Source organism: Onychomys torridus, chromosome 8 (genome assembly GCF_903995425.1).
Source record: "Onychomys torridus chromosome 8, mOncTor1.1, whole genome shotgun sequence".
Classification (NCBI taxonomy): domain Eukaryota; kingdom Metazoa; phylum Chordata; class Mammalia; order Rodentia; family Cricetidae; genus Onychomys; species Onychomys torridus.
The window spans coordinates 45,399,096-45,423,714 of NC_050450.1; the positions used below are offsets into that span (position 1 = coordinate 45,399,096).

The following is a 24,619-nucleotide window of genomic DNA, read 5'->3' on the forward strand; positions in this document are numbered from 1 at the left end:
TCTCCCGTTGCTGTTCTTTGGAAGCACCTAGACAGAAACTCCAATGCTGTTGCTGTTTTCAAGTCCAACCAGGCATCCAGTTCCTGCTGAGAGGTCCCTAGAGTGCCACCTACATTCATCTGAGACTGGGGCTTTTGTTTCTGGGGGGGGGGGATCCTCCAATTTTGGAAGAGGTCTTAGCTTCAACCAGCACTTGAACTCCCTTCCACAACCCACACAGTCTTCTTGCGTTCTCTGCTGCATCTGTGTTTGGAGTCAAGATGTCCCTTGTGTCCCTTGCACACTGTGCAGCAGCCTGTCCCTGGGCACAGGCTGCTGAGAAGAGCCCCCTCCAGCCATCACTTGCACAGTATTTGCCTTGCCAATTATTAGTACAGTGGGCCAGTTCTCATCCGGCACTGCTCTTGGGGGAAAATCTGCAGTCTAGGGAACCGGCCTACTTTGGAAATGGAGCAGCAAACAATGCCAATTGACATGAACTTCTGTTTCTGCAACCCCTAAAGGGACAAGGCTCTGGGGACAACTTTTTAAAGGCTGTGACCTCGGGCCCTTGAGGAACTTATGGGATACTCTTGGGGTTGGGCTGAGTGTTAAAGGTTGCAGTACTTGGACCCCACACACACACACACACACACACGTTCCTGCTAGCTTCTTCCAAAATGCACCCATGTTAGAGGATTTCTTCTCCACCAAGGTAGCTGGAGCTACCTTCAGACAGACCTGTGTGTCTGCACAGGGTCTATTGGTTGAGTCAGCTAGCCTGCCTAGCAGCTTTCCCTTTGGATCTCAACTGGTGAGCAAGCTTGCCCAGCCATCACCTGCCTCTCCCAGGAAACCGCCATTCCTCAAATCTTTTCTTAGTCCAGATATGTAAGTTCTGGGAAGAGCACAACAGAAGAACCTACCGTAAAGGAAAGCAGGTTAAGAGTCAGCATGTGGAATGGAAGGCTTGGGAAGGGTCCTGAATAGCCACTGAAAGCATACTGGAGGCTGTGGGATTTGGACAGAAGAGAAAAAGAGAGGGAGACCTTTGGAGACATCGGCATGTGGTCCAGACCTAGCAGATCTCAGGTGATTGGCAGTGCCAGTCTCAGTGGGAGCCACTGCTCTCATGGCCAAAGGCACTGGCTTCTTCTAGAACTTTCCACTTAGACCAGGAAAAAAAAAAATCAAAACCATCAAGCCTATGTTCAGTCTTCTTCATGAAGACCAAAGCTTGGGAGGTCTTGAACATTCTTGGAAGGGATGTTGGCTAAAAATGCAGGGAATCTGGGACAGTTCCTCAATACGTGGGAAGAGCATGGAGATGCACAGGACGCTGGGGGATTCTCTCTTCCCCAGAAGGGAAGCAGCAAATTGAAGACAACGGGTTTAGGAGAACAGACTGTGGAGCTGGGGTCATCACCATAACAACCAGCCCAACAATTCTGCAAGATGAGAGTTCCGAGTTTTCTTTCAGTTTTTGTTTTTCTTTTCCTTTTTGCCCATCACTCTTCAGCACTGCGCTCTGTTCCTGGCGGGAGACAAGTTGTGACTTTTCCCTCCTACCAACAGGCTGCCTGGCTCTGAGGGAGTGCATCTGTTGTAAATGGAAAGAGAATATGGGTGTTTCAGGAAACACTTGGAAGACCCCAACCCCATCTCCTCCCTCCCCCATCAAAGCTGGAACCCTGCAGTTTGCCACATACTGGAACAATTGCTATTTATTCAAGTGCTCCAGGAAGTTCTCTTATGTACACAATGGATCCCAGAAGAGTCAAAGCTCCAGTCTCTAAATAAAAGAAGTTTTGTCCCTGCCCTAGGATAATAATTCCATCCCAACAATGGGTGTCAAAGAAGGCCAATGATGGCAATGGGCCAAAAGATCTCCAGCCTCCTTAGAAGGATCTAAATCTGATGCTATTCCAAAAGCTAATAATAGCAAGGTAGGGCTGTAGCCCAGTGGAAGAGTACCTGCCTAACATACCTGAGGCCCTGGGTTTAATCCCCTGCACTACCAAAAACAAAAACAAAAACAAAAACAAAACAAAACAAAAAACCTACACGCATACACAAAGCTAATGACAATAAAAAAAAAAAATCACAAACCTTGTCCAAATGTAAACTTACCTAAACTAAAACCACACCAACACTAGCTCCTCATCACATACTCCACTAAAACATGCCAAATTTAGACCATTGTGTCATGTCTGATATTGGAAATAGTGAGGATCAAGTTCCCCCTTGACCTTGTCCAGAAGTTTCCCCCTACCCTCTGCTGCTGCAAAAAGTTGTCAGCATAGCTAGGGTCTGTGACACTGATCTAACAAAGGAATCCAGCTCCCAAACCACCAAGCTGTGTTCACGCATGCAGCCATTCCTCTGGGCCAAAGGTCTTCCTACGTAGATGAGCTGACTGTGGTGATGCATGCCTATAATCCCAGAACTTTGGAAACTGAGGCAGGATGATCAGAAGATGGAGGCCAGACTAGGCTACTCAGTGAGTTCAAAGCCAACCTAGGTTATACACTGAAATCCTGTCTCAAGCAACCAAACAAATACAGAAGGTGCGGCTGTAGCTCAGTGGTAGAGCACTTGCCTAGCAACTCAAGGCTTGGGGTTCAATGTCTAACACCAGAAAAAGAAAGAAGGCAGAGTAGTGATGAAAATGCTCCACTCCAGACACAACCAGATGCCCAGTCACTGCACCCTCTTCTTACTACAGTTGTACAGAACATGCCTTTTCCCTCACTTCCACATGACATCTAATGCTAACTATCTCACAGATAGACCGTAATGGTTGGCCAGGGAGGCAGACACCATCACAGAGCAATGTGAAGACAGGAACAAAAGTAGTTGCCCACCATCCCCTTGTCTTTGAAGACCTCTCCAACCGAATCAAAGTTGGAGACACTCTGAAGAAGTATCCTATAAGACAGTAGCCTTAGTGACAGACAAGGCAAGATGTGCTTCACCTATTGAAAGAGGAGTGAGCTTGTGAAACAGGCAGCCTCCAGCCTCCTTCTCCAGCACGTCCCCCTCACTCCCTCCAAGTGTCACCCTTATCCAGTCCTTGCTACAGTGTGAGCTGGTGATGCTTTAAGATGTCTCCCCACCCTGCCCTCCCCTGCCGATGTCCAGACAGGAGAATTTTATAGGAATTTCTGGAAGGACTCCTAAAAATTACACACCTTCTAAAAGCAAGCAGGGACATAAGCTGGTATTCTAAAAATCACACAAAGTGGGAATTTACATGTTCCACCAGAACCAAGTGTTGAACCCATTTTCCACATTTCTCTTCTCAGGCCACAATGCCAGACAGGAAAAAGTTTACTCTCTTGACTAATCATTTCCAATAGAGAGCCAGGCTAAGCATTGCCAAATTAATATATATTCAAGAGCTGTTTGTCATAGCCACACAAGAAGCCACTGAGGGGTTGCTGTAGATAATCCTGCTGTCTGGGGCTATTTCCAGAGTAGGGAGGCAAGCTGCTACCTGCCATCTGCAGTTCCCAAGTTCAATCACCAAGAACCCTGGACACTGCACCAAGTAGAAATGGAGTGAAGGCTCCTGACTTGGGAGATAAGAAACCCCTTTGCACATGCCCAGAATCTCCTAGGTAGATGTCAGAGCAGCTCCTAGGACTGTGCAGCCCACCCTTCATAGGGCTCATCTGGAACCCCACCTGAAAAGCAACACAAGAAGAAATATAAAAGCCACATATCCTACCCTGTGCCACCAATCAGCCACCTAATGCCATGTACCTGTGCAAGCTGACACACGCATTTCATTTTGATTTAATGGAAAACTCTTACATGAGATAACAATATAAAAGAAGGTGTCAAGAGCCACCAGAAGAACTGGGGAGGATCATTCTTCCAAGACTTAAAGGTGTTCTTTGCCTGTGTCAAGAATTCAGTGAGATGGTACCCTCTCTTCCTCGGCCACTGCCTTCCACTGTGGACAGTGGTTTGGGTTAGTGTTCTCACTGCCTGAAACAGTGTTCTCCTTCACTCCTCCATGCTTGAAGCACACAGGATGTGACAGAACTCAGGGACAGTCTCCTACACCAGGGGTTTCCACAGCCTCCACAAGCCAAGTTCTGCCTGCTTCCTGCCGAACATCAGTATTTTTCTCCTGGTTTCTGGGGATTCAGCACCCTCCTTTGTGGCTTGGCATCTCTGAAACCAGCAGAGGATCTTTTACTACAGGCAACTGAGATTTCTAAATTCAGTCACCCAGGTCTGCCTACAGCAATTTTAGCAAGCACCTCCAATAGAAAAAAGAAATGACACCGATTAAGCATAATTATTAGAATTTAATAGAGCCATTTTCTAGCTCAAAGCCTTTCTGCCTATCTAAACCCCCCTCCTGCCAGGTTTCCCCTTAAATTGGGACTGAGAGCAGTCAATTAAAGGTATGCGTCCCTCTGCCTTTATTATGTGTTTGAGAGCTGTCTTATTAAATTGAAATCAAAATGCACATCTAGGGGAAAGTTCACTTTAATACCAACTCCCAGCAAAACACTCAGAGACATGTACAATGATGGAGACTGATGTGTTGCCAAGCAACAGAGGAGATGAGGTAGACATGGAGCTAAAGGGAAGAGTTTCCTAAAAGAATTGGTTAAGCTCAAGGATTCAGATCTTACCAAATCTGGCCTGAATTTTTGTGATATCTCCTGTCCCAGAAAAGACATTGAGGAGGGAGATAGCATAATTAGAAGTTCAACACAATCACAGATGGTTTTATATGTACACAAACACACACACATTCCCCTTCTCCCCCTGGGGAATGTTGTGAACTTGGCCAATGAATACAAGCAATTTCCAAATATGAATGCTGAGGAGGGGGTGGGGTTGCGTGTATGTGTGTTAATTTGCTGCTGCCTCAGTGGTTTGAAGCCTCTTGAATCACTGTCCTCTCTCCCCTCCCCTCCTTTCCCACCTCCTTCTCTAGGACAAAACAAGTGCTCTGAGCCTCAGCAATGTGGCCGGCGTCTTCTACATCCTAATTGGAGGGCTGGGACTGGCCATGCTGGTCGCCTTAATCGAGTTCTGCTACAAATCCCGTAGCGAGTCGAAGCGGATGAAGGTGGCATCGTCTTCCTGGGTCTTTTCTCCTACCCTGTTCTCAGTGGCACAGCTGGGTTTCCTGAGAGGCTTTTTGCTCAAATGAGTAGGAAGGGACAGGTTGAGGCCACCCAGGGAATCAGGATGAAACTGAAAAGAGAAGAGAGCCAGAAGAAAGGGGAGAAGGGGTGTGTGTGCCCAAAATAGCAAGTGCGTCTTTCCAGAGACAAGTCAGACAGGTCAGTGAGGTTACAAGATCAGGGTTCAGTCAGCACAGCGAGAGGTTGGTTTTTTTCTGAAGTTATGTCCAATAGATCAGCTCCCCAGATGAGGGAAGGCATGCCTACCCAGTTCTCCAGGCTGGTTTTACCATGCTTGGCAAAGTGGGTCCATTTTTAGCTTCCATATTATGGGCGAGCATTGGCAGAGAGAATCATCCACAGAGAAAGCTAAGCAGATTAGTTCAATAACCCAAACCACACCGAACACAGCTGAAGGCAGCGGAGGCAGGGAAGAATTAGAGAGGATTGAAGAGCTGCCAGTAACAACATGGAAACTATGGGTAAAAAGAAAAGTAAGCTCATCTTACAGAGTCCCAAAGAATACAACGCAAGCAATAAGTGGAATCAACAGAAAAGAGATGTGAATACAATATGCAAAACTGATTTTTCTAGTGGAGGAACACATGGACCATCCCAGTGAACAGAGAACTCATCATCACTGGTGCTGTGTGAGAGGGGACAAATGGCTCTTAGCAAAGACGGTGATGACAGCATCCCAGGGAAAACCTGGGATGCTGTCACCATTTCAGTCCCTCAACTGCATCCTTAGCCCTAGTGAGGAAACATGTGAACAGCATCATAAGGAAGCAGAGAGTTTAGAGGCCAACTGTGACCTTCAAACCTTTGAACTTAACAAGAAACAGATGTGAGAAGGTGCTTGGGGTAGGGAATGGCTGATATGGTAAAGTGCCTGCCACACAAATATGAGGAGTTAAGTGCAGAGTCTCAGCACCCACAAAGAAACCAGGTACACCTATGTACCATAGGTACACCTATGACCCCACCACTGGAGAAGGGGAGGAGAAACAGGGAGCCCCCTAAAGCTCATTGGTCAGACAGCCTACCCAGGTTCACAAGGTCTAGGTTCAGTGAGAGATCCTGTAAAAAATAAATAAAAAATAAAAAAGGCAAAGAGCAGTTGAGGAAGACCTCCAGTGTCAACCTCTGACCTAAACGCGCGCGCGCACGCGCGCACACACACACACACACACACACACACACACACACACACACACACACACACACACACATGCACTTACTCACACACAGAAAGAAAGAAAGAAAGAAAGAAAGAAAGAAAGAAAGGAAAAGGAAAAAAATATGTAGAGAGAGAGGGGGGAGGGAGGGAAGGAAGGAAGGAAGAGAGAGAGAGAGAGAGAGAGAGAGAGAAAGAAAGAGAGAAAGAAAGAAAGAAAGAAAGAAAGAAAGAAAGAAAGAAAGAAAGAAAAGACTGTGATTCAGACAGTGAAGTCTATAGGAACTTAGAGGAATGAGAATTGGAGAAGGTTTGTGGGAAACAGCAGAAATTAAGAACAAGCATTCTTTAGACTAAGAAGGGGAGAGAAATGTGATTCTCCCCCCACCTTGGGCCTTGTACCTACCCTGTTCTCAGTGGCACAGCTGGGTTTGGCTGGGCTGGATGAATAAGATTTATTCCTGGGGTTCATTCTCCTCTACTATGCCCTAAAGCCCCCCTTTGTCAATATTCAATTCCTCCTGAGTGGAACACACACATCACTGGATCATTAGCACAGGTTCCCGCCCAGTCTCTCCCACCTCAGCTATGATCCCTGTGTACATCCTGTGTCAGTCCTGGGGAGGACATCTCTAGTCAGTTCCTTGCTTGAAGACTCAGTGTTCAGTTCTGTGTGAGAGGAACAAGGGTAGAAAACAAGGACTTTTCGTCCTAGTACTGAGACCTTCTGTCCTGGCATTCAGCATCCCACGTCATGGTTCCAGCTGCCTCTCTATTAGCGATCTGCTTCCCTCCTCCCACCACGTCCCAGTCCCTGTGTGCTCTATGCAAGCTGATCCTTCACCCTGCCTTCTATCTCATGAGGCCCATTTAAAAAGCCACTTTCTCACGGTATCATAACAGGAACAATGAAAGTCTGGAAGTGTGATGGCATTTGTCTAGAGGACCTAAGCTCACCTTGTTCTTCCCCTGACCAGCACCTCCACATCCCGTAAGAAAAGGCCAATCACAGCACAGTTATTGATTTTATACCTTAAACCCTCCCATGAGTTTGATGGAATGTGGCAAGACCCCTGAGCCCTAAGCAAAGCTTTCTTTGTCAATTCCATCTAGAACATAAACCTGCAGACTGTCCTTCCTATCATCCAAAGAGAGGGAACAGCTGTTCAAGCAGCAGAGAGGGACCGTGGCCAGGAGCTAAGCCACCTACACTCTTTGCATCCCTTCCCCATGGACCAGAGGCCCAGAGCCCGTACTAGTCAGCTCTTAAAAGCTCCTTCTCATGGTGCCTCAGGACACTGTGTCCTGTGGAGATCGATGAACTAGAGCCTGGCATGAATCCATCCATTCTGCTTCTTAACTGTTACCTTAGACAAGTTTTAATTACTCTCGGATCCTTATCTTTATCGTAAAAATGGGGACAGAGATAGTATATACCTCATAAATCTGTAGTGAGGATATGAAATAATAAAGGATTGGCAGGAGCCTACATCACAGTATGCGCTCAATAAATAATAACAGTGGTGATCACTAGCATATATGATTACAGACATTATTAACAGACAGTTACAGCTTCCTTCAAACCTTCTTCTATTAATATTTATTTATTAACATGTAATTTTATTGATTGCATGTACTAGATTGCTTTGAGCCATGCAGATCATAAGTCCTTAAAGAACAGGCTATGGCTATAGGGTAAGTATGTTTAGTCAAGTTAATGTGAATTGTATCCAGAAGAGAAAAATCTCTTGAAGCAGGAGAGGAGGCATGAGAGAGAGTTGCTTCATAGGTTAAGCAATACCACACACACCCCCACCAGGTGTGTGTCCTTCAAGGTGGTTTTGGCCCCATCCACAGTTGTTCAACAACCATGATATGGTTTGGCATCCACCAAGCATGGAACCACCTGAAGGTCCAGCTTCCCTCTAGGTTTCTAGTGATTTCCACCAAGCCAGGTAACTGACTAAAGGCTAGATTTCCAACTGAGATAGTGTTGGCTGGCCCCACAGATGGTGCACATAGTCTTCGATGACAAGAGTCCTTTGATGAGGCCACTGAGTCAAAGTACCATGTCTTAGAGACAGTCTCACACTTTCCTTTACAGTGTAGTGTTAAATGTATCAGCACCTGTCAGGTACCCCAGAAGCATTAACCTAAGACTCTCCACCACAGTCCCCTAGTCAGTCCCATCCATTGTCCTGACTTCTGCACAAACACCAGGAATCCTAATAGGGATTTTCCATCTTTCCACTTCAAGGGAGCTATTTTCTTTATTAATCTAGCTGGCCCTTCATTTCCAAAGCTCCATCAATTCCTCTCTTATCTAGAAAAGATAAGTGGAAGGCACTCCAGTCATTCCTCAGGCTTCATAATGAGCTGCTTTGCCTTTACCGAAAGCAATTAGTTCTGTTCAGAAGCACAGCCCACAGCCCTACACTAGGAGGCAGATGTGGGTGACAGGGCCTTTGGAAATGCCTTCCATCCTATGTCTTTCCTTGCTCACAATGTTTACTCACTCTTAAAGCCAGGAACCCCTAAACCAGCTCAGGCTCACCTCCTGTAACTCAGAAGTTCAAAGAGACTTTTGTGAGGGAAGAGGGAAAAGAGGAGGAGTGAGACAAAGGGAGAAAGAGCAGGGAGACGTTCAAAGTGGGGAGGGAAGGTTGGGGACCTTCCTATCAAGGGATTAGCTCCTCATTTTTGTTAGTCAAGCAATGTATCCCTGAGAATCTGCAGGCTGATAAAAAAAAGTGAGGCTAGAAGTGGGCAAGCTCGCACAAGGTCACATTAGCCAGGAGCTAAGATGACAGGAATTAGACAGTGAACAAAGCCTCCATAAGGTCTAGGCTCTTGGTTTTAGCCAAGATACTTCTAAACTTCTCGCTTTCTTCTTCCAGCTGTTGAGATATATATATATACACACACACATCATATATGCATCATACACACACACACACACACACACACACACACACACACACACACACTTGCCTTAGGTCCCTCAAGTGCCAGTCATCGTGCTGGTCACAAAGACAAACAAAATGCATCTCCCTGCTCAGACTGTGTCACTTAGGTAACCTTCAGCACAGAATCTCAACTGAGTCTTCTTGACATTCTTTGCCCTTTGACATGTCATGAACAGGACACGTGTGTCACAGCGAAAGAGAGAGGACAGTGCTCAGCATAGGAGACACAGCCAGAAACAGCCCAGACACAGATCCCCATCTTGGGGTTTCATGGGGAAGGCAGACAGTTGGTGAACATTGACCTGCTAGATAGTGATGTTGGGAAGAAAATGCCCAGGATCTTCCCTTAATGGAGAACCAAGAGCAGGTTGGTCTGACAGATTCTCTGGAAAAGTAGTATTTAACTGCTTGGGCAAGGAATGAATTAGCCAAGGCCAGAAAGTTGCAGCAAAGGATGACCAGGGTCAGAGATTCAAATGCTAAAACAACTGCCTAGAAATGTCTGGAAACCAGCAAGGCTTGGAAAGAGAAATACTGAATTAGCAATGTAGGAGCTGGGGACTCAGAGACTTCAGGTAGCCCACAACATCCTAGTAGAACTCAAATTGTCATAAACAAAAGCCCCACCTAGGGAACATTTTGAATTGAGTTAAGCCTTGGAGCCTTGGTGCTTCTCTCAGGGAGAACAGAACAGAGTCTTTGCCCTTGTCTGATACTAAGTAAAATCAAGATCTTTATCATTTTCTACTCTCCCAGGGGAAAATCAATCCCCAGCCTCCCCAACCCCCAGAAGAGCAGCTGACCTCTTAAAATTGTATGTGACTGTGCCAACCCGTGGTATACTTAAGTCACAGCAAATTAGGGTCTGTACACTTGCCTAGAATTAATGAGCAGCTGAGAGTCTGAACACAAAGGAAGCATCCTCTACGGTTGGTGCTTAACCACTTCTTTCCATACATGCTGAATGGAGTCATTAGTGAAACCTGCACTTTCATTAGGATGTTCTCTGACATCCAGAGGCTGGGCAGAGTTCTGGCAAACCAAGGGACTGGGAATAGAATGTTGTCACCATTGCAGGACTGAGTCTCAGAAGAACCACACTGGGGGATGTCATCGCTCAACTTTTCATTCACTCTTCTCTCCCTAAGCCTCAGTTTCAGAACAGCAGCTCTTAGGATGTGCTTAAGAATAGTTGGTGTAGCTGGAAGGGACAACAGAGAGCCACCCTCTCAAAGACAAGGGTGGGTATTACATTAGTGACTGTCAGTTAGCTTTGGGAGAGCACAAGAACCACGTTGAATAGAACATCTACTTTGTCACTGTCTCAGATGACTGTTGTCTTAAGCAAGTCAATCATGAACATGTCAGGCTCTCTTTAAAATGCTCAGGACAACAGATAATTCAACTGGGTCCAGTTTAGAATCACCTGGGAAGCTTGGAGAGTTAGGTACCAGGCTACACCTATTCCCTTGGCATTGGTAGGGTAGAATTCAAGCATCATGTTTTTTCCCTAAAACCCCTCATGCTGGGATTCCAAAGTACAGTGCAGTTTGAGAACTAGAGGTCTGCTGGGTATTCACTTGCCTTCCATCCTAGTGTTCTGGCGCTTGTCCTTTCTTCTCTGAGATTCCATAAGTGCATCAGAAAGGAAGCCTGTAAGATGCCATTGCCCACCTGTGGTAGAGTGTGCTCTGGGCAGCCCTCAGCTTCCCAAGGAAACAGCTCTGATGTTTTAATACTAGAGGGTCTTAACTACATGCCAAATTTGTCCCAGATTTTGGTAGGCTCTGGTATTGAATGTGCCATTAACCTTGTCCTTCATAAATTCATGCTTTGCCAACATTTTGGTGAGATATTTCAGAAGTGTTTGAGACTTTTGAGGAAGACAGACCAAGATACTCTATGGCCTGTTTTGCTTTGTTGTTATAGTTTTCAAGTTGAAGAAACTTAGTCAATGGGGCTGGGGAGATAGCCCAGCCGATAAAGTGTCTGTTGTCCATGCATGGGGGCCTAAATTTGACCCCCAGCACACATGTAAGAAAGCTGGGTGTGATGCTACATACTTTTAATCTCAGAGATAGTGGGTTCCTAGCGCTTACTAATCCCCCAGCCTATCTGAGTCAGCAAACTTCGTGTTCCAGTGAGAAGCCTTGCCTCAAAAAACAAGGTGGACAACTTCTGGAGAACGACAGGAGGTTGCCCTGTGGGCTCCATGCTCACTTGTGTGCCTGTGCAGATGTGCAGATGTGCACACACACACACATACACAATTTTTTAAAGGAACATTGTAGGTCAAAATCTTGAAGGCTCAATTCCAAGCTACGTTCTAGAAAATTCTGTCTACTGACACAATTAAAATGTTGTTCTCTTTTCAACCTTTTTTTTTTTTTTTTTTTTGGTAAGAATCAGTAATCATTAATTCTTCCTGTTCTCAGCTCAGATTTCCCCTGTGTAGCATTGTGGTTGTATTTATTTGGCCTTTGACTCAAAAGAATGCAATCCAAATCACACTTCCTCTTTGGTGGAGGAATGCCAGAGGAGGATGTAAACAAATTAAGTCCCCGGATTTGAGGAAGAGACAGAACCAGCGTGGGCAGAACATCATATGGGGGAAAATCTGTCTGAATCATGGATTTTATTTTTTAGAATATCTTTTATTTATTCTTTGATAATTTTATACATGCATACAATATGTCTTGATCATATCCACCTCCAACTCACCCTCTCCCTCCTTTGGATACCAACCAGCCCATCTCCTGCCCACCTTCATGTTCTCTCCCCTGCTTTTTGTTTGTGTTCTTACTTTGGGAACACGCTGAGTCCAATTAGTGCTACTTGATGGAGCGTTGACCAATCCTGTTGCTTGCTATGGTACCCATTCTTGTTCAGCTGCAGTGAGTTAACTAGTGCAATGACCATGCTGTGTCCAGAAGACAGCACTACACAGCACTCCTCCCATCCTCCAGCTCTGACATCCTTTCTCCTCCCTCATCTGTGATGTACGTTGACCTTTAGGAGGACAGATATAGATATAGAGGACAGACATGTTGATATAGACATCCCATGTACAGTTTAGCATTCACAGTCACTTATTCCCAGCATTTTGACCCATTATGAGTCTCTGCATTAGCTGCTAACCACTGCAAAAAGAAAATTATCTGGGTGAAGTTAGGAATGGCACTAATCTTTGGGTAGAAACAAAACCATTGAGAAGGTAGTTTTACATGTCTGTTTAGCAAAACAACCATAGGTTCCCCTCTAGGAGCTAGAAGCACAGGCCTTTTGCCCAGATTTACAGTATCAGGCATGGGTTAAATCCCATGAGGCAGGGCTCAGATCAGATCAGAAAGTGGTTTGTTACTCCCATAACCACCATGCCACTATTGTACCATGAGACATATCTTGCCTAGAGAGTCAGTGTTGTAGTATTCAGAGTCACCACCAAGTAAGTCCACTGATGGACTTTCCCCCAGTGGTCTAGCATGGCACTTCCTGGCACAGGGAAAGCCAGCAAGCAGGATGTTAGTAGGTCAGTTCTAGCTTGATGCCCTGCAACCAGAGTGTCTTCAGCAGTATCATCCAAGGGCAATAGCCTGTGTTGTTTGTGGGCCTTTAGAGTCTCCCTGACAAAAAACCCAAAGGGACGTGGCCCATGTCTAGCACTGAGATTTTTTTTCTGTAAAGACTCTTGTCTTGTAGGGGGAGCTTTTTCTACCCTGACAGGTACCTGTGTTCAAATGCTTTCTCTTTTTACTTATTTTTAAGCTTCTATTATTTTTTTAATTATATGTAAATGTTGTGCTGGTGTGTGCATGTAGAGGCCACAGGTATCAGACTCCTTGTGCTAGAGTTACAGGCAGTTGTAAGCCACCAAACATAGGTTCTGAAAATCAAACTCAGGTCCTCTGCAATAGAAACATGCACTCTTAATTACTGATCCATATCCCCAATCTCTAATTAGCTTTTTAAAATAGTGGGTCTCCATACATCTTTAGTTTTGATTAGCCCAACCTACTCCATCCTTGCTAAAACCTTTAAACATGCCTCCAGATGAATCATAGGTTTCAAAAGGAAGAATATTTTAAAACAGTGTCAGAATGTCCAGTAAGAAATGGATAGCACCAGGGAGAGGTGATGCATGCCTTTAATCCCAGCACTGGAGAGGCAGATCTCTGTGAGTTCAAGGCCAGCCTGATCTACAGAGTGAAATCCAGGACAAGCACCAAAACTGCACAGAGAAACCCTGTCTTGAAAAAAATTCAATAAAAAAAATAGAAAAAAAGAAATGGATAGCAAGAAAACACATATATCAAACAGTTTATGTCCATCTAGCTACAAGAGATAGAATGAGCTTTCTGGGTCACAACAACAAAAGCTGGGCATTTTGGAAAAGATTGTATGTTTTCCTAATTCAAGAATATCTTATAAAAAACTATCTGTATAATGGTCAGTCAGGCTAGCCATGGACTGTGAAGACATGATCTCAGCTCCCCCAAGATGTGAGCTTTCTTTAAGCTGACAAAACTTACATATATGATACACATGCATTAAGTGAAAGCCTTTGCTGTCAGCTAGGTGATGAGGGACTTCAGGAAGAAAGCTAAGCAGAATGTACTCTGAAGGATGTGGAAGTTTGGTCTTAGCAGAGGAAGTCTCTCAACCCATAGACAACTCTTCTCAGTATGTTGATTCCTACCAAGAAACTAAACCTCACCCCCAAAATTCTATGAACCTGGAAGTGAGTGGAAAATAATAGGGTAGAGTCTTCATATGCCATAGAGCTCCTTCTCCAGAGGAATTTTAATAGAACAATGCTTCCTCTTGTCCAGTAGGATAGGATCCAGAACCTGGATTGTGATCTCAAACATTCCACTTAACAGCTCTGATGCTGAGGTGATCCTTGAGTCTTTACCAGATCTAGAATCCCAACAGGCTACAAACCACAAAGTGGATGATACTGAATTGATATGTCCGTGCTGAGAGGAAGCAGGGGCACACAGATGAAGGCTCTCAGAGATATGGTCTCGCTCTTTTCAGCACATGACCCTTGCTGGTTACATTTTGTGAATTTATCTTATTCAAGTGACTTCTAAGTATCTTTGTCCCATGGAGCTAGAAGAATTCTCCCTTTCAGAAGATCACTTGAACCCAACAGTAACACATTATCACTTTCCATTAATATTTCAAAGCATTTTCTGGGCAGTGGTGCCATTCTTTGTAGAGAGAGGTAGACGAGAAGGAAGAGGCAGAAAAGGAGGAAGAGGAGGCAGCAGGAGAGGAAGAGAGAGAAGAAGGGGAGCAAGGACAAGAGGAGAAGGGAGGAGAGGGTAAGGAGAAGAAGGGGTGATGAAGGGAGACTGTAGCTGCCTGGACAGTCACATGCTATAGACATGGAGGTTTAAACGTTCTAAAAATACCAAAGACAAGAACCTGATCACAGAACCTAGCTTGGGTATCAGGATGCAAATTTCCTAAGCTCCACTCCCAATAGCTTCAAGGAAATGCCCCCACCTGCAGGAGCTCCAGAATGAGGTATCTTAGGGCTTGCTTCCTGACACATTCAAGCCTAGACCCCCAGGAAGGTTAAAGGAAGGTGATATGTACATTCGCCAAAGAGAGCAAGGATGCATCCCCAAGGCCATTGTCTCTGTGATGCATGCTAACTATCAGCACAGATAAGCTCTAGGTATAGACTGACACATCAGATTGGGGCTACTAACCTGTGATTTCTAGAGTTAGAATCCTAGGTCAGAAAAGGACTTTGTATGCCAGAGAAGAAATAAGAATTACCAAGAACTGCCCACAACACTGTTTTTTGAGCTCAGGCATGGGGAGGAAGGCTGGGGGACAGTTTCAATCCTGTCTTGACTCTTTCTCCTTTGCCAGTCATTGCCAAGGACCTGGGGAAGAACCCCCTGTCCTCCTGAAAAGGGTTTCTGTTTGATCCCACAGCAATCCATCAATGAAGCCATACGGACATCGACCCTCCCCAGAAACAGTGGGGCTGGAGCCAGTGGAGGAGGTGGCAGTGGAGAGAATGGCCGGGTGGTCACCCAGGACTTCGCCAAGTCCATGCAATCCATTCCCTGCATGAGCCACAGTTCAGGGATGCCCTTGGGAGCCACAGGATTGTAACTGGAGCAGACAGTAACCCCTTGGGGAGCAGGCTCAGGCTCCCTAGTCCCATCCCAAGCCCTTCAGTGCCAAAAACAACAACAAAATGAAACACCACCTCCAACCACCACGACCAGATGGAGGAAAATTCAGCCGACGTCCCTGAAGAATTATAAAACAAAGCAAAACAAAAACAAAACATCCACTAGGCGTCCCTTTCCCTTGGGGATTTTTTTTACCCTTCTCCATTTGCTAAGTGACGATGGTAACTAACTCTATGCTGCAATAACGGGAGAAACCCTGTCCAATGAAGTCTAACATCTCTGAGAATGGAGTCACTGGGATATTAATGAAGAAATCAAACTGTTTAATTTTAATTCAGTTGTTAATGTGTCCTAGTGTGTGCAGTTATTTTCTTACTAATACTCATGATTTGCAGGCTCTGTTAGACCCTTTTGCTTCTTCTTATCCCCAGCCCCTCCTCCCATCTTCCCCATCACTCTTTAGTTTCCAGATTGAAGACTCATGATCGGTTGCACCTTACAAGTAAGGAAAGGAATACACGACCTTCAGACTCATTCCATGTGGGAGCTCTCCATGACACCTTCCATCCCTTGGCCCATGCCTTGGATGGAGACAGACACTACCGGAGAAGGAGACTGCCTTCCCCAGAGAGAATACTACCTAAACACTGGTTCATGGAGAATAGCCATGAAGAGCATCTCAGATAGGGAGTGGAAAGGGCCTGGGCAGTGTGTAGGCAGAGGAGGACTTGGGAAGTTTCCTGTTGCTTGGAAGAGGCTTCCTGTAATGCTCAATAGCTGTTTTGTGGGCCATAGAGTACCACTGTGGTACATCTCTTTACAAAGTCAATCTCAGCCCCCAAAAAGTGTGTTCTAAGCTCAAAGGCAGTGTGGTAGTCGAAAGGCAATTGGCCTCCTGAAGCCAATAGAGCCTTGCAAAGATCTGGCAGTCAGGGAGGTGTCACACACGATACTTGCCTTTCCTTTGCTTGGCATCTAGACTGAAGCCCTATGATAGAGTAGGACTCTCTGTGGAACCTCTGACTTAAGGGGAGTTGCTGTCCAAGCTCAGCACAAAAGAAAGGCAATGGGGAATCATGAAAGTCCAGCCAAGCCCCTGCCACAGAGCCTTCTCTTCTATTTCCTGCCCTAGGTTTTGGGCAGGAAATATGGCACAAATATGAAGTTGTGAGTTACTTCAATGCAGAGAACTGGGGGTTTGTATTAATAAAGTATTGTTTTAGCATGTGATCAGGTCTTAAGAAAGATAGCAAAGCTTAAGTTATTTTGAGAGACAGGGAGATGAGTTAAGTTCCTCAGGCTATTAGGGGACTTTAAGATGCCTGAGCCCATCTTCTCCCAAAGAAACTAACTTTTTTCCTGGCTGAGACAGAGGAAGGACATAGCATGACAATGGTCAGAACTTTTATGCACCCATGAATACAACGACCAAGGTGAAGGATAGTCAGACAGGAAAAGCGAGCAAGAGCCGCTGAAAGATGCTAAGCTGCCTGAACCGTTGGATGGAAGTGGGCATCCCTGGCACACAGCTTGTGGAGACCTCCACTCTCACTCTTGGTGCGAGTGACTTTCACCTCTTCTGCAGCCACTCCCAGGTGCATGCTTCAGTGAGCGCCATATGCCACTAGCTTTTACTGATAACCACATTCTGGCTCATTCTCCTACCCCTCTGCTTCCATCCAATCTTCTTTATTAGGGTTATCATTAGCAATGGACAAGCCAAAAATTTTGGAGCCTACCCAGGGTCCAGGGCAGTAGAAATGGCTTCCTCTGTGGATGCTGTCAGTGGACAACCAATATCTCTATATCTCTCTCTCTCTCATTCTCTCTTCATCAGCCATAGCAAAGAAACATCCCAGAATCCACCCTTCACCCCCATTGTTCAGTTTCTCCCGTGTTAACATGGGCATGGTGTGTGAAGCCGTGTTCTGGAGATGGAGTATCACCTTTTATTTCTGCCAGCTAATGTCCTCCCAGCCTCCTGCCTAGCACCATAGACTCTTGTGTGACCTGCCACTGGGGAGTCTGCACCCAGGAAGAGATGGATCTAAACTCCACCATCAGCTGCTTCAAAGACCTCTTGCCTAAGGCCTGGGAAGATGTTCTCCAGCCCCTGAGCCTATCAGTTGGATAGAGAAAGACTGTGCTGGAAATGAGGGTCTGTGCTGGGAGGGGTCCATGACTCCAGGGAAGATGCTCCTCACCAAGGGATGTGTGGAGGAAAAAAAAAGAAGTGAGAAAGAAGTTACCTTGTATTATGTATTTTTACTACACTTTTCTTAAAAATGGAACAGTGGGAAAACTCTGAAAGAGATTGACATTTTTCTCAACAGGAATCCATACTTAACAGTTCCGGCTTTCATTAAACTTTGCTCTTTGGTAGCTGGGCCTTTTATTTAACATCTGTATTGTTTTAACTCTCTTGGCAGATATGGGGGGGTTCTCATTTGATCAAACACTAAATATTTGGGGCAGGATTCCTGTTTTATTTTCTAATAGCCAGGGTTTGTTTTGTTTTGTTTTGTTTTGTTTTGTTTTTTTTCCTTTTTTGGTATTTGCATCAAATGAACAATATCACCAAGAATTAAATCACTGTGGACCCATTATCTACCTTTCATTATTGTCCATTCCATTTTATGCCGTTTCTGAAGCCAAGGTTCCAAAGATTGCTGTTTTCTTACTCTTTAGCCCATGACGAGCAGGTTTTTAACTCCACCTCCCTGTCCCTATGCTGGAGCTGGAACCTGGGACCTTGGGTATGCTAGGCAAGCATATGGCCACTGTGCCCAACTCACAAACTCTTCAGAATCATTTTAGAATATTGTAAATGATTCATCAAGATAGGATTTATTTTTTTTTACATTTATTTATTCATGGACATGTGCATGCATATACACATACAAGAACATGTGTGGAAATCAAAGGACAACTTGCGGGAGTTGGTTCTCTTCTTCTACCATGTGATCCCTGAGGCTTGAACTCAGATCATCAGGCTTGTCAAGCAAGCGTTGTCCTTTACCTACTGCATCATCTCAGCAATCTCAGATAGGATTTTTCAAAAAGAAGAAAAGACAACGAGGGGTATTTGTCATTTACTGGCCACAGTTCCAATCTCACATAGAGCTAGGTTTGTTTGACTTGCTGCCATCACGGTTCCTCCAGGGACTCAATGGCTCCTAGAGAATCTCTCTCAGACACCCTCAAGCAGGAATGCATGTCTATTACAATGTGTACAAAGCCAGGTCAAGAATCAAATGAAAACCAGGCTTCAAGCAGATCATCTTGGTCATTTAACCCAGAATGCCCTTGTCTGAGCCTGAGGACTTCTCTTTCCCTCAAATAAGAAAGGCTCTCTGACAGGCTCTGACTGCACCGGCATTTAGAGATGTATGACTCTGAACATAAGGAGGGAGGGCTGCAGGCATAGCTCAGTGGTAGAGGCTTGCCTAGCTTGCTTGAGGCCCTGAGGTCAATGCTAATTATCCCCACCACCACCGCCAAAAAAGGGAAGAGAAGGAAGAAAGGAAGGAAGAAAAGAGGGGAAAGGAGAATTAGAGGGAGGAAGGGGTGAGGGAAAGGGAGAGACTGAGGGAGGAAAGAAAATCAATAAGTATATGTTTTCCTGAAGAACTCTGCATGTTAACAAGGGCCTAGGAGCTAAGCTAATTGCAGGAAGGGCTTAGCAGTGACACTCTGGTAGTAGGAAGGGAATGAAAGATGGAAGAGCAAGCAGGTTTATGTGACACTCCAGTGTTCTCCCTGCCGACAGTTACCTACAGCATCTAGGATGCCCCTGGATGCAGAAGCATCAACTGGCAGGCAGAGAGAACTCATAGCCTTACTGGCAAATATACTGGGTGATGATAAGCTGACTAGAACAGCGCAGGTCCCACTGTATTAAGCACAAACTACATTAAGCACATACTCTACTTTCTGTTCCACAACGATAAGGAATCTGAGACTTCAAGGGCTCAAGTGGCTTGCTCATAGTCTCATAGTAGGGTCATGGTTTGAATTAAGTCTGCCTGAACCCAAAGAGTTCATATCCCTAAAGACCACTTCATCATCAGCCAGATCATGATGGGTAATGGTCAGGAAAGTATCAAGAAAGCACTTTTGGACCTGCCTGTTATGTCAAAGTACTAAAAAATGGAATGAGTAAAACTATGCCTGCCATTCCCTTGGGAAAGGTAGCCATGATTTGGAGCATGAAGAAATCACTTATCTAGTCAAGACTATAGAAAGGAGAGTGGGAAAAATCTCTCTCTCTCTCTCTCTCTCTCTCTCTCTCTCTCTCTCTCTCTCTCTCTCACACACACACACACACACACACACACACACACACACCACACACACACACACACGCCTCCATGCTGGAGCAGAGGCCCGAGACCTTGCCCATGCTAGGCAAATACTACTACTGAGTCACACCCTCATCTAAATAGTCTAACTTTTAGTACCTTTAAGAGAGATCTACATAGAGATCAGCAAGCATATCAGAGAGGAAGGCCAGGTCCCATGAAGAACTGTTGATTCAGCCTGGTAGTGGATCCTCAGAGCCTTGTATCTAAGAGAAAAGGGAGCGATCATTACCATCATCCTGTGAGCCGCAGGGCAATGGATTTGTGTTCCACTAATGTTAAAAGTACCTATACAGTACAAGAGGTTACTCCCATGATGATAAGTCCCCCATGAGGAGGTACTACAGTCATAAAGGTTGAAGTTTATACCCCAATTTTCCTTCTGTCCAGATTCCTCAAATTCATAGGCCACTTACATCATGTCCTCTGTGTGCCAAGTAAAAGGCAGCAGGGGTGAAAGAGCCAAGGTCAACCTATGCTCTTTCCAAAGCTTTACACCCCTACTGTTCAGGTTCTCAAGTCAGTAACTCCCGAGAAATGCTAAGACGGGATCAACAAGGGCCAGCAGACCTGGACACAAACATCCTTCAATAAGACATCCTATCAAAGCTCATCCTAAATAAAGGAAAAATGGGAGGTCTGTCCCTTACTGAACATTAATGTTCTATGAAAGATTTTTAGGGGTGTCATTCAAGTCTTACTTTACAGATAAGAAAGATGAAATTCTTGGAGATGTTATTGTTGGAGTTTTTAGTTTGTTTGTTTGTTTGTTTGGTTGGTTGGTTGTTTGTTTGGTTGTTGGAGGTTGTTTTAAGACAGTGTCTCATATATAACTCTGGGTGGTATCCTGTGATGTTCTAGGTAGTCTCCAAAGAAAAAGCACTTGACCCGGATGAGAAATCCCAGGAAATTAAATCTCCATGGTTCAGGGATGGAAATGGAGCTCACAGATGAAAGAGAACTCTCCTAGCAACATCTAGCATCTGCAAGGCTGGTTGAGTGCCCAGTGCTGGAAACACACACACACACACACACACACACACACACACACACACACACACCACACACACACACACACACACACACACACACACACCACACACCACACACACACACACACACACACACACACACACACACACACACACGGCTGTGATGACCTTCAGCAGATTGCTTACTGAGAATGCACGAAGTTCAACATTTGATCCTCAATACCATATAAACAGGGGATAGTAGTACAAGTTTATAATCCTAGCACTTAGGAAGTAGAGCAGGAGAATCAGAAATGCAAGATCATCTTCATCTACATACTAAGTTCAAGTTTGCACTTTATAAGACCCCTACTCAAAAAAACAAAAAAGAAAACCACCTTTCAGTGGTCTTAAAGGACAAAAGACCATTGTATTGGCCCTGGTACAGGAAAAGGAAGATATAACTTGAGCTCTAAATATCCCTATACTCTTTGGGCATGTTTGAATCGATGTAACATTCTGCTTGGGAAAAGGAGACTCTGAGCTGCACAGATAAGATTATCACAGCAGAGATAACTCCCTGAAAACAGGCAGGAGGACTACCTTAGTCGGGTACATCAGCCCCCAATACAGACAGTGAGTTTCCAAGCTGGAAAGCTACTACTTGGCTGTTTCCATCACAGACTCTGAATCCTACCAGCTGTACTTTCAACCTGGTTCCAAAGAAGCAGTGTCCTTTGGCCTCCTCTCCCATGGGTGTCAGGCTATGCTGGTGACAATGCTAATCCCTTCCCCTCAGTTCTGAATTGGCCAAGGAATGGAGACCAGTGCTTGCTCAGCACACTCATGAGATGCTGGGACTTCTGGTGCACCACCTCCATGCCTTAGCCCTGCAAGGTGGGGACTTAATATCCCCAGAAAATGAAATGGAAACTTAAAATCCATGGTCATGTATCCAGTGAATGGCTTGGCCTCAATTCTTGTCAATTCTCTGTCTAGAGTCACTGCCTTTCCTCTTTACTTGAGATTTTCCTCACATCCAAAGAAGCGCCAAACTAAGTTTGACAGCTAGGAAGACATCTGCCTGTGTCTGTGGTATTGAGCTTGATCTGAGTGACTTTGACCGATTCATTCCACCACAGAAAAAGAGGACAGAACCTGCCAACTCTATCCCGGCTTCCTTTCTGTTACTGTGATGAAATTCCCTGAGAAAAAGTGGCATAGGAGGAAAAGAGTCTTATTTGGCTCACATTTCCAAGTTACCGTCCATTGTAGCTGAGAAGTCACAGTGGCAGGATCCTGAAGCAGCTAGTCACTTCGCATTCCATGGTCAAGAGCAGGCCTGCTTGTTTGCTCTCCACTCTTCTACAGCTCAGGTCCTCCAGCCTAGGAAGTGGTGTCACCCACACATCAATTAACAGTCAAGGCAGTCCACCATAGACATGCCCAGAAGTCTCGAAAGGCTCTCTCTTTTGGAAGCTTACCTTCCTGAATGGTACTTAACTAAACTTGTCTCCAGGAGATACTTGGCGACATCTGAACATATTTCAAGTTCCACACTTGAAGGAAGGGGATGGATGCTAGTGGTCTTTAGAGAACAGAGATCTGGGTACAATGACCACACACACACACACACACACACACACACACACACACACACACCAGAGAATTAAGCTGCCATAGATGTGACCCCTACCTCCAAGCCTAAACAATTAATGCACAATAGCATGTTGGGTATGAATGACAATAAAAGAAGACTGTATAGTTCAGGGACAAAGATCCTAAGTTAAGTGAGTGACAAGAGAAGATGGCAAATTCTTGAGTTCAGGCAAAAGAGGAATTAAGTTGAGGGAAGTAAGATGATGGCAGAAGAGTTGACTCCAGGCTATCAACTAGAAGCCAGAGCAGACAAGGCCAAGAATTCCATCAGGCAATGCAACAGAGATACCATCTGCCTCAAGAAACAGAAAGGGCTCAACTGATAGGTCTTGTGCACTCTACTCAGTCTCCTACCCTCTTTTCTGGCTGGTGACTGCAGCCATAACTAGTTGAGAGACCTTCAAGGGGCCACACTCTGCCCTATAAGGCTTGATACACTTGGTTTTTACCCAGAACAAAGTACACTCAAGCTTCTAACAAGCATGAGTAATGCACAATCACACCCACAAGCACATGCCATAAAGAGTGAAATAACAGTGAGGGTTTGACTTCCAAGTGTTCACAGTCAGAAAGGAAAACAAGACACATTAACACTATTAAAAGCAAGACCAGTTCAAAGTGGCTAGTGACAAATGGGTTGTCTACTTTGTCTGGGCCACCTTCCACATGCCCATCATTTTTTGTGTATACAGGCTTGTAAAAGGTACCTACACCATACCCTATACCCCATTCCCCTTGGTCAATACTTTTGAGCTCTGTCAGCTTCCGTCATGTCATTGTCAGGATTCTCTTTGTCTTCCTTGCGTCTATTTTTATCTCAGCCCACAATTTTTCACCCAGGTCTTTTAAAATCTGGCTCTTTATGACCTGTACCTTCACTCACTACACCATATATGCCATCTCTGAGCTGGCTCTGAAGTCACTGCCTCATGTCACTCATCCTCATCACACTCTACCTAGTTTCCTGGTTTGTGTACCTCCCTTTCCTCCATACAGAACATACATTCACAAGCCCATAAACTAACCATCAATCATGATTCATCAATAACTCCATCACTGAGGTGAGTGGAGCTCAAACAGTAATGATGCTTTAAGGAGGCTGAGGGCATTTTTCCCCCTGGGAAAGTGGGGGAAGGAGGCCATTGAGTTTTTGTTTTGCCTCAAGAGGTGTCACAACCCAAGGCAGAAGAGGTTTGCATAGATTAGAAAAAACCTGAACCCTGAATCAGGCTTGTCTTAGCCTTATGAAGGTAATTAAAGATGTTTGGATGCACAGAGGCATGATGCAAAGAAGCAGCTTTGTAGAGAATAAGCTGAAGACTAACTAAACAAAACAGGAAGACACATAGAAAAATGGTCTCCAGATCATGGTAAGACTTGCCCCTAATTCAAATCATGTCCTTGATGTTTACTGTGTCCCCAAGATGTCTCTCCCACAGCAAATCCTTCCTCCCACAAAGTCTGGTGGACTTCTTTGTGTATGCCTTTGGTGGCTAAATCCCTGAGTGGGGTTACTGTGACTACTCCTACGTGTTTTCAAAGTAACAGGTTTTAAAGGGAAAAATAAAGTGGTCCTGAGAGGGCATGGAAGGCACCAGAAGGTAAACAAAGAATTCTGTTGAAAAATGAGAGGATGTGGAAAGGGAGTGTCCTCATACAACACTTTGCCAAAAGTCCCTCTTTTGTGGATTGTTGTTTCTTGTGTATGCATGTTTTGTCTACATGTATGTATGTGTGCCACATACATTCAGTTTCAGCTGAGGTCAGAAGAAGGCATTTGGTTCCCTGGAACTGTCGCGAAGGACAGCTGTGAGGTGCCACATGGGTGCTAGGAACCAAAGTCAGGTCTTCTGCAAGAGCAGCAAGTGCTCTTTGCCACTGAGCCATCTGTCCAGGAGGTGGTTCAAAAAACACATTCTAATGACACACCTAAAACATGGCCACAAAAATTTCAGAAAGTGGTCATTCAGAAGAGAAGTCTGGAATTGAATGTATGTGGAATCAAGAGTGGAGGATTAAGAGAACACATTTGAATCTTGCCTTGAAACATAATCAGAAAAAATAATAATAATTTGAAGGTTTTTCCTTTGTTTTCTCTTTCATAAAAGCATATGTTGTGATCCAGAAGTCTTGTGTCCACATACCAACCCATTTAGGAGGGAATGAAGAAGGTATTAATGTAACACCTGCTGTAC

At 45.0% G+C, this 24,619-nt stretch overlaps 1 protein-coding gene across 2 annotated transcripts in view; it reads left to right on the forward strand.

The window, feature by feature from the left end:
* The window catches only part of Gria1 (glutamate ionotropic receptor AMPA type subunit 1), a 324,981-nt gene extending 306,944 nt beyond the window's left edge, over window positions 1-18,037 (forward strand). For both annotated transcript variants that reach the window (XM_036195347.1, XM_036195348.1), the window contains exons 15-16: window positions 4,940-5,074; window positions 15,207-18,037. In XM_036195347.1, coding sequence (XP_036051240.1) covers window positions 4,940-5,074; window positions 15,207-15,410 — 339 coding nt within the window. In that variant the 3' untranslated portion in view covers window positions 15,411-18,037. The remainder of the gene's footprint in view (window positions 1-4,939; window positions 5,075-15,206) is intronic.
* Window positions 18,038-24,619: the final 6,582 nt, after the last annotated feature.